Raw genomic sequence first — 14,174 nt, 5'->3', positions numbered from 1 at the left:
CCCATAATACAAGGGGTTCAGAGATCTTCCACAGCACTGGTTAGAGCTGAATCTGGGCGTGTCTGACGCTGTAGCTCACAATGCCGCCATCTTGGATCTCCCCATCTGGCATCGCCATTGCCATCTTTAAGAATTATGACAAATGGAATGGTGCCGATAAATATTATGAAATCGTGAGTATTATCGACGTTATTACTGTGCTGAAGGATATATATAATTAATTGAATGTTATCTATTCACAGAAAATGTTTCTCTGACGCAGCCTAATGCAAAACATAGTGCTATGTCTGGTCTATAAAAATTATAAATATAGATTGGAGAACTATTAATATCTTATGTTGAATATCTTTCTCTTAATTGAATTGTATTGACCATGGGAATTATTGGAAGAAAGAGAATACGCATAATGAAGGAAGGAGAGAGACAGACAGTAAAAGATGGACTGTAAAGAGAAGGTGAACTAAATTGAGAGAGAGAAAAGACAAGGAACAAAGTCTTATTGTGCCTCACAGAAGTGATCCATCACACTCCTGGTTACTGGAGTGACCATTCACAGACTCTTAATTCTCTTCTGATGTATGTCTGAGTGCAGTGGTTATAGGGTTTACATAAGCTCAAACAGTTGCTGGAACTTGTGGGAGAATGTCTAACAGCTCTGTAAATTTACACCTAGAATGTAACTTGCTTACCAGCTTGGATTATTTTCTAAAATGTTAAGCCTATCAACTGTAATCCAAACAATGCTGTTATTATTTCTAAAGCTCTGTGAGGATGTGCTGATATCCAGGATCTCAAACATACAGCTTGAAGTTTCTTACTGCATTTCTGAAATATGTTTTGTTAAAAATGATTTTACAGTTTTCGTTCCTACTCTGACTGTGCCTTTGGCTGCCCTTCGGGGATGATATCTAAGACCTTAGAATTCTTTTGCTTCTCTTTATCTGAATTTGAGTATCAAGCTTTTGATGGTTTGTGGTTACTATTATGCCATCTCTGACATCTTTGTCAAGATTCACTCTTTCTTTTTCTGTCTACCACTGAGGGATGCTTTATGTTCATTGTGGAAATTTTCTGTTAGGAATTCACTGTGCTTTAATGGAAATGTGCTGTTTTTCTATGATTATAAAACTCTTGCCAGGTTGTGATACTTTCTATTAGGTCAACGTAAAAAGTCTTCAAAGACACATATGATTGAAAGACACTAACTGTTGAAAGAAGAATCACTTGTAAAAAAAATGAACAACTCACATTTTGTGAGTTGTTCATTTTTACTTTTACTACGACAGAAGTATTTCATATCACAGAAACTGTGTGGTGTGAGTTTTAAGCTCCTAGATGATGGCATAGGCCTTTACTGGGCATAGATCTTCAGTGGTACCATATTAAGGTTATGTGAGATAGTTTGTTCATTCTGATTTTGGTCAACTGTTAAACTAAGATCAAACTAATTTGTTTCACTAAGATTACACAGCTGACAAGAATATCAAATTTTGGTGTTTTTACCTTCACCTCACCCACCACGAAGGGATCATCCTCATCATCGTCCTCTCTTCCTCGATACAACTTGAAAGTCTGACAAAAGTCCTGCAGCCCTTGGAACTGTGGGACCTCTTCCAGCTCACAGCCAAAGACCTGAACAGAGGGAAGAAAAAGAAAGGGAAGATGTGAGAAGAAAGATGATGTGAGACTGAGGGAAAGGAGGAAGAGGAGATTAGATTCAGAAAAGGAAGGAGGAGATGGAAGATGAGGCAGGATTAGAGGGAAGGATACAGCTGGCCCAAGGGTCTGAGATTGTCCTAGGCAAGCCATCCGACATGTGCCTCTCTACCCCAGTCCATCTTGCCCCATCTCTAGTCCAGTATCTCCCCTTCCTTTCCAGGTCTCCACCTTACTTCCCCCAATCCCTTTAGTTATTATCTCCTTTTATATACCCCCTACCCTAGATGTCAAGCATATCTCTCCTTCCCTTCTTCATCCCCCAAGGTGTCTAGCATCTTTCTGCTTCCCCACCCCAACCCCACCACAGGGGACCTAAATATCCTTTCAGTATCTCTTCTTTCCTTCCCTCTCCCAAGGTGGCCAGCATCTTCCTTCTGTTCCTTTACCCCAGATGACCAGCATCTCCTCTTTCCTCTGCTATTGCTGCTGCAGGAGGTCAAAGAAAATACAGCCTTGAGGGCAGCATAGCACTGGCATAACAGGACTGAATCAAGATATTGACTATTCTGTATTCCATTGATTATCTATGCTGTATCCACTGTGTGTCACATGTTTTATGCTAATTTTTAATGTACTGGATGATCTTAGTTTTGAAGGTGTCTATGATTTTTTTTTAGTTGATCACTATTGAGTTTTATACTATTTTTGATGTGTTTGCACCAATATCACTGCAGAGAAGTATATACTATGAAATTCTCACATTTATCAGGTAAGATTCGAAATAGCATTAAAAGACATTGGCACATACTTGATAACCATGGATGTTTCCAAAGGAAAAAGCTCATTGTAGCCCACACACGAAATAAGAATCTGCAAGAAAAATTAGTTCCTTCCACTCTTCCTACCCTTCCAAATCCCGATTTTGATATGGAATTCTTTCACCACTTCAAGTGTGGCAACTGCAGTGTATGCAAACATGCCATTGAGACTACCTCTTTTACACACCCAAAGACCAATAAAGTATACAAACTTTCACATTTCTCCAATTGCAACAGTACAAACGTCATCTATTTTATCATTTGCCCATGCAGCCTGTTGTATATTGGAAAATAAAAACAAGAATTATAGAACATCAAAGTAATATCAACTGTAGTCGAGAGACAGCACCACTCGTATCACATTGGCTGGAAATTGTACACACACTGGAGGACCTCAAGTTTTTTGTCTTTAAAACCATAAGAAAAACGAGGTGGAGGCATAGCACTAATCTATCGATCCCACTTCACAACCAAAACCACTGCCAAAACCGAAACCACTGTCAGCCCCTCTAGGAACGCCACTGTTACATACACAAATTCTCAATACTACATGAATCACAATCAGGATTTCGCTCCCACCATAGCACCGGAACAGTACTAACCACTCTCCTGGCCAAATTCAAGCAGGAAATAGCAACAGGCAAAAGCATACTTCTCCTCCAATTCAATATGTCCAGTGCATTCGATATGGTACATAAGTAATGCCACACTGGGAAAGACCAAGGGTCCATCAAGCCCAGCATCCTGTCCACGACAGCGGCCAATCCAGGCCAAGGACATCTAGCAAGCTTCCCAAACATACAAACATTCTATACATGTTATTCCTGGAATTGTGGATTTTCCCCAAGTCCATTTAGTAGCGGTTTATGGATTTGTCCTTTAGGAAACCGTCTAACCCCTTTTTAAACTCTGCCAAGCCAACCGCCTTCACCACGTTCTCCGGCAACGAATTCCAGAGTTTAATTATGCGTTGGGTGAAGAAACATTTTCTCCGATTTGTTTTAAATTTATTGCACTATAGTTTCATCGCGTGCCCCCTAGTCCTAGTATTTTTGGAAAGCGTGAACAGACGCTTCACATCCACCTGTTCTTCCACTCCACTCATTATTTTATATACCTCTATCATGTCTCCCCTTAGCCCATAGTTCTGCCCAGGTCCTCCATCCACCTCAGGCTGAACAAGCAGGCCGCTCACCGACGACTCAAGGTTTGGAGTTTGCTGCAAAAAAGCTTTGATGGGGCCAGGTTGAACCGGAAGGTTCTGCCGCTGGGAGGCTGCGGTAGTGGCCCGGCCTCTTCTCTTCGGCATGTCAGGTAACAGCAGGAACTCCCACACATGTCTGACTCAGTCATCTTGGAGAAAAGCTGAAAAGCCCTAGCCTCCTTAATCTTTCTTCATAAGGAAGTCATCCCATCCCCGCTACCATGTTAGTTTTAGTACCTTGTTTTTTTAGTTGATCTTTCCTTCCTTATTTTTGCTTGCCCTCATCCTTATATTCCCTGCAGATCCTTGCGTCCTCCGCTTACACTTCCGGTTTTTCAGTGCTACATTTTCATGCCTTTTTGGCTTTTTATCTTCGGATTGGATCTTTCTCCCCAGTTTTTGATTCTGTAACGTTACACCATACACTGCAATACTTTCTGCATGTCTTTCAGGTATTCGCGTCTTTTTAAAGGTAAGATTTATCTTCTTTTTTCAAGTTGCCTTTTTGTTTTTACCCATGTTTTATTGTTTTTGTTAGTTTTCATGCTTTTTTGGCTTTTTTGGTCATCACACCTAATATTACTGTTGTTTTAGATAACAGTTATAGATGTTTTTTGTCCTTATCACTTCCCATAGAGATTTTTGTTTCACTTTCCGTTTTTGTACCATTATTCATCACATTGTTACCATCCACCCTCCCACATGTTGCCTCTGATGCTGTTCCCGTTTGTCCTTATTTTGTATCAGCCATTCCTTGTCACAAACAGGAGATGAATCCAGAAACTGGTGGGTTGTGTCCATCTACCAGCAGGTGGAGATAAAGATAATAGAACTCTTGGGAGTAAAGCAGACGGCCAGCCCCTCTATCAGTTAGTATATCTCTCTATCTCCAGCAGGTGGATGGACGGTTTCTGTCCAGCTCCTGGATTCAAGGCCACTGAGAGTGCTCCTGGGCCGCTGGCCAGTTCAGCTGGGAAGGGGTGTCTGACTGAAGGTGTCAGCTTTGGAGGCATACCTTACTGCAAGGCCCCGTACTCTCTGCCGACAGGCTTCAGTTCTCTCTTGTTTTGCTCTCTCCTTCCCTCCTCACTAAAAAAAAAAAAAAAAAAAAGAGAGAGAGAACCATAGAAGAGAGAGAGAAATTTTGTTGAGTGCTAAGGAGAATTGCTTCTGTCTGCTTGACTTCTGCTGGTGTTAGAGCCAGGGCAGTTTCTCTTGGCTGCTGCTGGCCAATTCAGCGCTGCAGGGGGGATCAGCTGGTAAGTGCCGGCTTCAGGTTAGTTTCCTCGTGGCATGGCAGCATGGCGGCAAAAATGGTTAAACGCTGCTCCCGCTGTGGGAAGCGGCATTCAGCGGCAGGAATTTGCAGCGGCCGGAGTGCGCTGAGGTGCCTGGGGCAGAGGGCGCTTTTCCGCGCTGAGGCTCGTGGTTCGCGTGCCATTTTGCCTAGCGTTACTGAAGTGGCTCCAGTAGCGCTTCCTGCTTTCCTGCCCTCTCCTTCAGTTGGGGCATTATCGGGGGGGGGGGGGGGGGGTCTGAAATGCGTACAGGCCCCGGGCCTGCGGCTTCTGTTGCCCCGGGGGAATTCTTTTTCTCCAGAATTTGTTTTATTGATGCATTTGTGATGAAGCGGGCCCTTCCCCTTTCTTCCTCAGGTCTCTCCGCTGAGCCCTTGTCAGTTCTTGGAACCCAGAACGATATCTTGGGGCCCCTGACTGATGATGGGGCGGCTCTTAAGAGGAGAAGGATCTCTCATGGTACTCAGAAGGGGTCCTTGGCCCTAGGGTCGGCGGCTCCGTCGATTGTGGCCTCCTCTGAGGGGTTCAGGAGACAGGCGGTGGGGGAGGACATTGAGGAGCTTGACCTTCCTCATGATCAGGAGGATGATTCATCTTCGGTGCGACTTTTTCACAAAGATGAATTATGCAAGCTTTAGAAGCTTTAAATATTGAAGACCCAGATGTTGCGGCTACACAGTCTGTGAATCCTAAGATGGCCAGCACTAGGCGTCCAGCTAGGGCTTTTCCAGTGCATAAGGCCATTGATGAATTGATTTCTGCTCAGTGGGCGGATCCAGATAGCACTCTAAGGGTTTCCAAGGTCATGTCTCGTCTTTATCCGGTCACGTCGGAGCGATTGGAGCAGTTTGCCCTACCCAAGGTGGATGCCCTTGTGACTGCGGTCACTAAAAAAGACTACTCTGCCAGTTTAGGGTAGAGTAGCACTCAAGGACATGCAAGATAGACGTCTGGAAGCATCATTGAAGCGTTCCTTTGAAGTAGCGTCGTTGACTCTGCAGTAGTTCCTATGCGGCTAGAGCTTGTCTGAGTTGGCTCCACTCCGGACAGGAGTCTCTTCAGGAACCAGAGAGTTTCGAGGCTCCGGCTTTTGCTCAAATGGAGGTAGGGCTGGCTTATTTAGCGAACGCCCTTTATGACTTAATTCGCTCTTAGGCCAAACTTATGGTTTTGGCTGTCTCCTCTCGGAGGATGTTATGGCTCCGTCATTGGTCGGCTGACATGGCTTCCAAACAGCGTCTTATTCGTCTGACTTTTCAAGGTAAACTGTTGTTTGGAGAAGACTTGGAGAAAATTGTTAAGGATTTGGGGGATTCCAAATCCCAGTGTCTCCCTGAAGATAAGCCTAGGCCGGCTTCCAGACAGGGACCTGCTAAATCCCGTTTTTGGGATGTGCGCCGTTATCGCCCGGGTTGAACTTCTGGCTCCTTTCAGCGTCCCCGTTTCCAGCAAAGATCTTCCTTTCGCAATGAAAAGCAAGCTGCGGGAGCTCCCGGTCGACAGGGAGCTGCCCCTCGCACCTCACAATGATGGGGTGCTGGCCCAGTCTGGGGTGCAGCAGATAGGAGGGCACCTTTCTCTGTTCCTCCCAGAGTGGGTCAAGATAACTTCAGACCAATGGGTACTAGACGTGGTGAGGGATGGATACAAACTGGAATTCAGTGCACCCGTCACAGAATTTTTTCTGGAGTCTCGATGTGGAACGCAGTCAAAGCGGGTAGCGGTTCTAGCCACATTGCGAGAACCTCTAAGGCAGGGAGCCATAGTGCCCGTCTCTCCTCCCGAACTATGCAAAGGCCGCTATTCCATTTACTTTGTAGTACCAAAGAAAGGCGGAACCTTTCGCCCGGTTCTCGATTTGAGGGTCATGAACAAGTTTCTGCGAGTGCGTCATTTTCGCATGGAGACATTACGAGCCGTTATTGCAGCTGTTCAGCCGGGAGAGTTCTTGACGGCGCTAGACCTCAAAGAAGCTTACCTGCACATTCCAATTTGGCAACCGCATCAGGAGGTTCCTCAGGTTTGTGATTTTAGGTCATCACTTCCAGTTTCAAGCTCTTCCCTTTGGCCTGGCCACGGCACCACGCACCTTTTCAAAGGTCATGGTGGTGGTGGCAGCCTTCTTGTGGAAGAAGGGAATTCGGGTTCATCCTTATCTTGGTGACTGGTTGATTCGGGCCTCCTCTCCGCAGGAGAGTCGGACTGCCACCTCCAGAGTGATTTCTCTTCTTCAATCGTTGGGATGGATTATCAACGTGGACAAGAGTCAACTGTGTCCGACTCAGACCTTGGAATACTTGGGGGTACTTTTCGACATGAAGGTAGGGATGGTCTTCCTTCCCAACGTCCGGAGAGTAAGACTGGTGGCACAGGTGCAGGCCTTGCTACCGATGCCTCGCCCTTGGGTTTGGGACTTTGTTCAAGTCCTGCAGTCTATGCGGCTACCCAGGAGGTGGTGCCGTGGGTGAGGGCTCACGTGTGGCCTCTGCAGTTGTTTCTTGTGAGCAGATGGTCTCCAACATCTCTGGACTATCAACGCCGTCTGCCCTGGACGGATGTGGCCAGGGGCAGCATGTCTTGGTGGATCTGCCCGACCACTTTGCAGAAGGGCATGCCGTTAGTCTTCCTGAATTGGGTGGTGGTCGTGACGGATGCCACTCTGGACGGTTGGGGAGCTGATTGTCTCCACGGAGTGACTCAGGGGACTTGGACCCCTCTTGAGGTGGCGTGGTCCATACATCGTTTGGAGTTGAGAGTGGTGGTGAATGCCTTGGTTGATTTTCAGGATCTCCTACTAGGGAGACCTGTTCAGGTGTTGTCAGACAATTCGACGATGGTAGCTTACATCAATCGGCAAGGAGGGACTTGCAGCGTGTCTCTAGCAGTGGAGGCATCTCGTCTCATGGAGTGGGCGGAGACTCATGTTCTTTGCCTATCAGCGGCTCACATTGCGAGCCAGTCCAATGTCCAGGCGGATTTCCTCAGTCCTATTCTGTTGGATGCGGCGGAGTGGACGCTTTCGGCGGCGGCATTCAGACTCATTTCTCGTCGTTGGGGAACTCCGGTGATGGACCTCATGGCTACGGTTCAGAATGCCAAGGTGCCCAGATTCTTTTCCCGGAAAAGACAGCCCAAGTCTGCAGGAATCGATGCCCTACTGCAGCCATGGCAAAAGCAGGGACTACTCTATGTTTTTCCTCCTTGGCCTCTGATAGGAAGAGATCTTCATCGCATCAGTTGTCATCGCAGGCTCGTGGTCCTGGTGGCTCCAGACTGGGCCTGAAGACCATGGTATGTGCACGACACTCCACTGTGACTTCCGGTAACTCCGGATCTACTGTGCCAAGGCCCTGTTCAGATGGAAAATCCCTCCCGTTTTGGTCTTACGGCCTGGCTATTGAAAGGAACCAATTGAGAAATAAAGGGTTTTCGGAACCGGTGATTACCACGCTTCTACAAGCACGGAAACGGTCCACTTTGTACGCTTATGCCTGGGTATGGAGAATCTGTTCTTCGTGGTGTGAGCAGAAGACCAGTTCCTATGTTATACTAGGAGTAGAGGAGTAGCCTAGTGGTTAGTGCAGCAGACTTTGATCCTGGGGAACTGGGTTCAATTCCCACTGCAGCTCCTTGTGACTGTGGGCAAGTCACTTAATCCTCCATTGCCCTAGGTACAAAATAAGTACCTGTATATAGGTAAACCACTTTGAATGTAGTTGCAAAATACCACAAAAAGGCAGCATATTTATTTATTTTGCTGCATTTATATCCCACATTTTCCCACCTATTTGCAGGCTCAATGTGGCTTACAATATAATACAACTACAATCACACTGATGGGATTGAGAATCACAGTATATATAACAGATAAGGTGCATAGGAATACCATGGCAATCACACCAATGGAGAAGAATTTCAAAATTATTGCTATTACGGTTCATACGAAAATTATGTTGATTAAGAAGTGGGCAAGTGGATAACAACATAATATAATTGTTATGATTCTGCCGGTTTGGCTGAGGGGGAGGGGGGACGTCTCTTCTGATTGGCTGCCAGGGGTTGTGCTGACGTCAGGGGATAGTACTTTAGCCTGCAGCTGAAGAGTTTCTCTGCTTTTGCGTTACTTATCTGGTGGTAACAGGAAAGCCTGATAGGTTTCTCTCAGAACGTGCTCTAGGTTCTGACAGGGATCTGTGTTGATTTAGAGTATTCTTTTCCTTCCCTCTGGGTTAGCTGCTGCTGTGTGTGTGTGTGTGTGTGTGTGTGTGTGCGTAGCTCTGTAATCAGGGTCAGCTGCTCGTTTGTTTAGTGGGGGCTGGGCATTGCTCAGCCTCCGGGGCTCTGGGCTGAGTGAGAGCGTTCTCCTTGGTTTGTTTGTTTTAAGGATTTCTCTTCCCAGTGTCCTGGCCTGCTGGCTCAGTGAGTTTAACCCTTTGTGTACTGTGTGTATTGTATTCCTGCCTCTGCCAGTGTGTTTGTTTGGATGGGCCCCACTCCCTCTCGGGAGGGGAAGCGTTCTCTCTGATTGTTTGTTGATTTATGGCACTCTCTCTCTGCTGGCTCTACAAGCTTAACCCTTTATGTTCTGTGTGCCTCTGTCTACAGTGGGTTTGAGGCAAAGGCTTTCTGCCTTCCTTTGTGTTTGGTTCCTCTGGCTTCTGCCTGGGGCTCCTACCCTGGTGGGGAGGGGGTTGCTGTGTTAGTTCCCCTGTCCTGCACTAGTCCCCTGCGTGGGCGTGGCCCGCTCTGGTCCTTTGTTTCCCCCTCTGCCCTATTGCTGGTGTTCAGCGCGTGTCTGGCATCTTGGGGCCCTCTGGGTTCTTTCACCCCTCCCTGTGTGTGATTGGGTTCCAGTTCAGCCGTGAGGCTCGCACGAGTGGCTCTGTCTGCGTGGGTTCCGGTTCGGCCGCGAGGCCCGCCTGTATGCCTATTTCCCTTCTTCCTGAGGGACTGGGGGGAGGGGTAGCTTAGGGGGTATTGTGTAGCTGGGGTGTGCGGTGGTGGGTCGGTCTCCCCTTGGCCTGGGTCGGCACCCTGCTGGCCTCGGCCAGGGCCCAAGGGCTCACGACCAACCCAACGGATTACAGAACGCAAAAGCCATGAGCTCGACCGATCCATCCCCCATGCAGCTGCTCCAGCAATTGCATGCTCAGCTACAACAGGTATCGGGAGTCGTGAACGCACTGTCTCAACGGGTAGACTCGCTGACTGTCACGGGGGCTGCGGAGGTCCCGCCAGCAGCTACTCCGCCTAGTTCCCACGCATGTGGCCGAGGGATTCGGGTGGCTACGCCCCCGAGGTACGAGGGCGACAGTAAGACCTGCCGGGGGTTCCTCAATCAATGCCAAATTGTCTTCGAGTTGCAGGCCCGGGATTTTCCTTCGGATCGGGCGAAGGTGGCTTATATTATCTCTCTACTGGCAGGCCCCGCTCTGGCCTGGGCCTCGCCCTTATGGGAGAAGAAGGATCCCCTCCTGGATAATTTGGCAGAGTTTTTGAAACAATTTCGGCTCATCTTTGAGGAACCCGGGAAGCCCTCCTCGGCGGCGACTCAGCTGTTGAACCTACATCAGGGGCGACTCTCTCTGGGTGAGTACGCCATCCAGTTTCGGACTTTGGCCGCAGAGCTAGGTTGGGATAACCCAAGCCTGACTGCGGTATTTTGGCATGGTGTCTCGGCCAACATTAAGGACGAACTCACAGGCCGGGAGCTGCCCTCAGATCTGAATGACCTCATCCGTCTCTGTACCCAGGTGGACATCCGGTTCAGGGAGCGGGCCTGTGAACGTCGCGCTGGTCAGCAGGTTGCAGGGGCTAACTCGAGGAGCTCGCACAAGAGCCCTGCTTCCCCGTCGCTGGGTGTGCCCGATGGGTCTGAACCTATGCAGGTTGACCGGGCGGCCCAGGAGAGACAGCGGAGACGCTCTAAGGGGCTGTGCCTGCATTGTGGAGTGAAAGGGCACTTTGTTCGTGAGTGCCCGAAGAGAAAGAAGTCGGGAAACCAGCAGCCCTGATACCGGCTAGGGAGACCGGGTCAGGGCCAAAGTCCTTCTCCCCTTGGATGCAGGTTTTGGTGCCAGTTCTACTGGCGATTAAGGATACCCCTTGTTTTGAGGCGCTAGTTGACTCGGGGGCGGGAGGCAACTTTATCAGCGCGGACCTGGTGCGGGTTCATCAAATTCCTACGATGGAGTTACCTCAGCCCATCACCGTCTCAGCGGCTTGGGGACTGGTTCGGGGAGTTCTCCGCTCCAGAACCGTGCCTATGACCATACGGGTAGGAGTCTTACACAAAGAAGTTATCTCCTTCTACGTCCTTCCGTCGGCCACTGAGGCCATAATCCTGGGATTACCCTGGCTTCGCCTGCATAACCCTTGCATTGATTGGGCCCGGGGTGAATTGACGGCGTGGGGCCCGGGCTGCCAGAAGGTCTGTTTGGATAAGGTCTCGCCAGCCCCAGTGACGCTTCCTTTGGATCGAGCCAATGTTATGTTACCAGGGCCCTACAGACCCTTTGGAGATGTTTTTTCCAAACAGCAAGCAGAGATTCTGCCTCCTCATCGCTCCTATGACTGTGCCATAGAGCTACTACCTGGCACTGAACCTCCCCGTGGCCGCGTATACCCCCTATCCCGGCCAGAGACGGAAGCCATGTCCCAGTATATTCGAGAGAACCTAGCTCGCGGCTTCATCCGGCCCTCTAAATCACCCGCGGGGGCTGGATTCTTCTTCGTGGAGAAGAAGGATGGGGGGTTGCGCCCCTGTATTGACTACAGGGGACTCAATGCCATCACGCGGAAGGACAAATACCCCCTTCCCTTGATTTCTGAGATGTTTGACCGCCTCCAGGGGGCCCAGATCTTCTCCAAGCTCGATCTCAGGGGGGCCTACAACCTTGTGCGGATCAAGGAGGGGGATGAGTGGAAGACGGCGTTTAACACCCGCGACGGGCATTACGAATATCTGGTAATGCCCTTTGGACTTGCTAATGCTCCAGCCGTCTTCCAAGCCTTCATGAATGACATCTTCAGGGATCTCCTGTATAAGTTTGTGATGGTCTACTTGGACGATATTTTGATTTTTTCAAGGGCTGAGGAAGAGCACCAGGAGCACCTGAAGACCGTATTGCAGCGGTTGAGGGAGAACCACCTCTATGTGAAATTGGAAAAATGTGAATTCCATCGCTCCGAACTGCTCTTCCTGGGGTACATCATTTCTAACCACGGGCTGCGTATGGACCCCAGTAAGCTGACAGCCATCCTGCACTGGCAGCAACCTACGGGGCGTAAGGCTCTACAGCGCTTCTTAGGTTTTGCCAACTACTATAGGCAGTTTATTTGGAATTACTCGTCCCTGACTGCCCCTCTTACTGCCTTGACTAAGAAGAACGCTGACGCTCGCAACTGGTCGCCTGAGGCGTGTCAGGCCTTTGAGAATCTGAAACAGGCATTTGTTGGAGCTCCAGTGTTGCGCCATCCCAACCCGACAAATAAATTTTTCGTGGAAGTGGATGCATCATCGGTTGGCGTAGGAGCAGTGCTGTCCCAGGCCCACCCCAGTGGGAAACTTCTCCCATGTGCATTCTTCTCTAAAAAGTATACCCCTGCCGAGAAGAATTATGCCATCGGGGATCAGGAGCTATTAGCCATTAAATTGGCCCTGGAAGAATGGCGTCATCTGCTGGAAGGGGCGCAGGAGCCCTTCACGGTGTTCACGGACCATAAAAACCTGACTTATTTACGAGAAGCGAGAAGGCTGAATCCTCGCCAGGCCCGGTGGGCACTATTCTTCTCCCGCTTTGATTTCATTCTGACCTATCGTCCAGCGGAGAAGAACATCAAGGCAGATGCCCTCTCCAGGTCCATGGAGGCTGACCTGGAGGAAGAACCCCTGCAGTATGTAATTAAACCTGATGTCATTGTGCCCGCGATGACGCTAGCAGTACCTGCAGGTATGACCTTTGTGCCACCCCGGCTGAGAGAAAAGACACTCCAATGGGGGCATGCCTCTCGAATGGCAGGACATCCCGGGATCCTGGGAACCAAGCGGTTCATCTCCCAGCAGTATTGGTGGCCTTCACTTGATCGGGATGTGCAGGAGTTTGTGGCTGCGTGTCCTGAGTGCGCCCAGCATAAGGCTGACCGTCGGAGACCCCAGGGGTTGCTGATGCCTTTACCGGTACCTGAGAGACCGTGGACCCACATTGCCATGGACTTTGTTACGGATCTGCCTAACTCTGAAGGGCACACAGTTGTCTTGGTAGTGGTGGACCGGTTTTCTAAAATGGCCCACTTCATACCCATGCCTACCCTTCCTTCGGCGGTGAAGCTGGCACAGTATTTCATCAGCTCTATTTTTCGTCTCCATGGTCTGCCAGAATCTATTACCTCTGATCGAGGAGTACAGTTTGTCTCAAAGTTCTGGAGAGCCCTGAATCGGGCCCTTGAAGTAAAGCTGAACTTTTCGTCGGGATATCACCCACAATCCAATGGCCAAACAGAACGAGTGAACCAATGCTTGAAGCAGTTCCTACGGATGTATGTCAATGAGCACCACAACAACTGGAGTCAGCTGCTGCCTTGGGCAGAATTCGCTCATAACAACCGAGTGAGCTCGGCCACGGGCGCGTCGCCCTTTTACATCGTATATGGACGACACCCGCGGATACCAGCCCCCTTGAAAACCAACTTGGATGTCCCGGCAGCGGTTGATGCGGTGACCTCGCTCCAAGCAATTTGGTCATCAGTTCAGAAAGCGCTGCGAGTGACCTCCACTCGTATGAAACGCCAAGCGGATCGGTCTCGCAGAGTGGAACCGCACTTCCAGCCTGGCGACTTGGTGTGGTTGTCCACGCGTAATCTTCGTCTGAAGATTCCCTCCTCCCGCTTTGCACCTCGATTTGTGGGCCCGTATCCCATTGTGAGGCAAGTGAATCGGGTCTGTTATCAGCTAAAGTTACCACCTACATTACGGGTACATAACACCTTTCATGTGTCCTTGCTGAAGCCTGTGATTCTGAGAAAAGGGGCTTTGCCCGCGTTGCCTGCTAGTCCAGCCATCTCAGCCTCCCAGGGGGAATACGAAGTCCGGGATGTCTTGGATGCAAGGCGCTTCCGGGGACATCTCCAGTATCTCATTGCGTGGATGGGATATGGACCGGCAGACAATTCCTGGGAGGACGCTACTCATGTCCA

The 14,174-nt window shown here is 49.3% G+C and overlaps 1 protein-coding gene across 1 annotated transcript in view; it reads right to left on the bottom strand.

The window, feature by feature from the left end:
• FER1L5 (fer-1 like family member 5) overlaps positions 1-14,174 on the bottom strand; it is a 382,389-nt gene that overhangs the window by 118,427 nt on the left and 249,788 nt on the right. The window contains 1 exon segment of the mRNA XM_030202486.1: positions 1,504-1,632. Coding sequence (XP_030058346.1) covers positions 1,504-1,632 — 129 coding nt within the window.

This window comes from Microcaecilia unicolor, chromosome 4, assembly GCF_901765095.1.
Source record: "Microcaecilia unicolor chromosome 4, aMicUni1.1, whole genome shotgun sequence".
Taxonomy (NCBI): Eukaryota; Metazoa; Chordata; class Amphibia; order Gymnophiona; family Siphonopidae; genus Microcaecilia; species Microcaecilia unicolor.
This window is presented reverse-complemented; position numbering and strand designations above follow the sequence as displayed.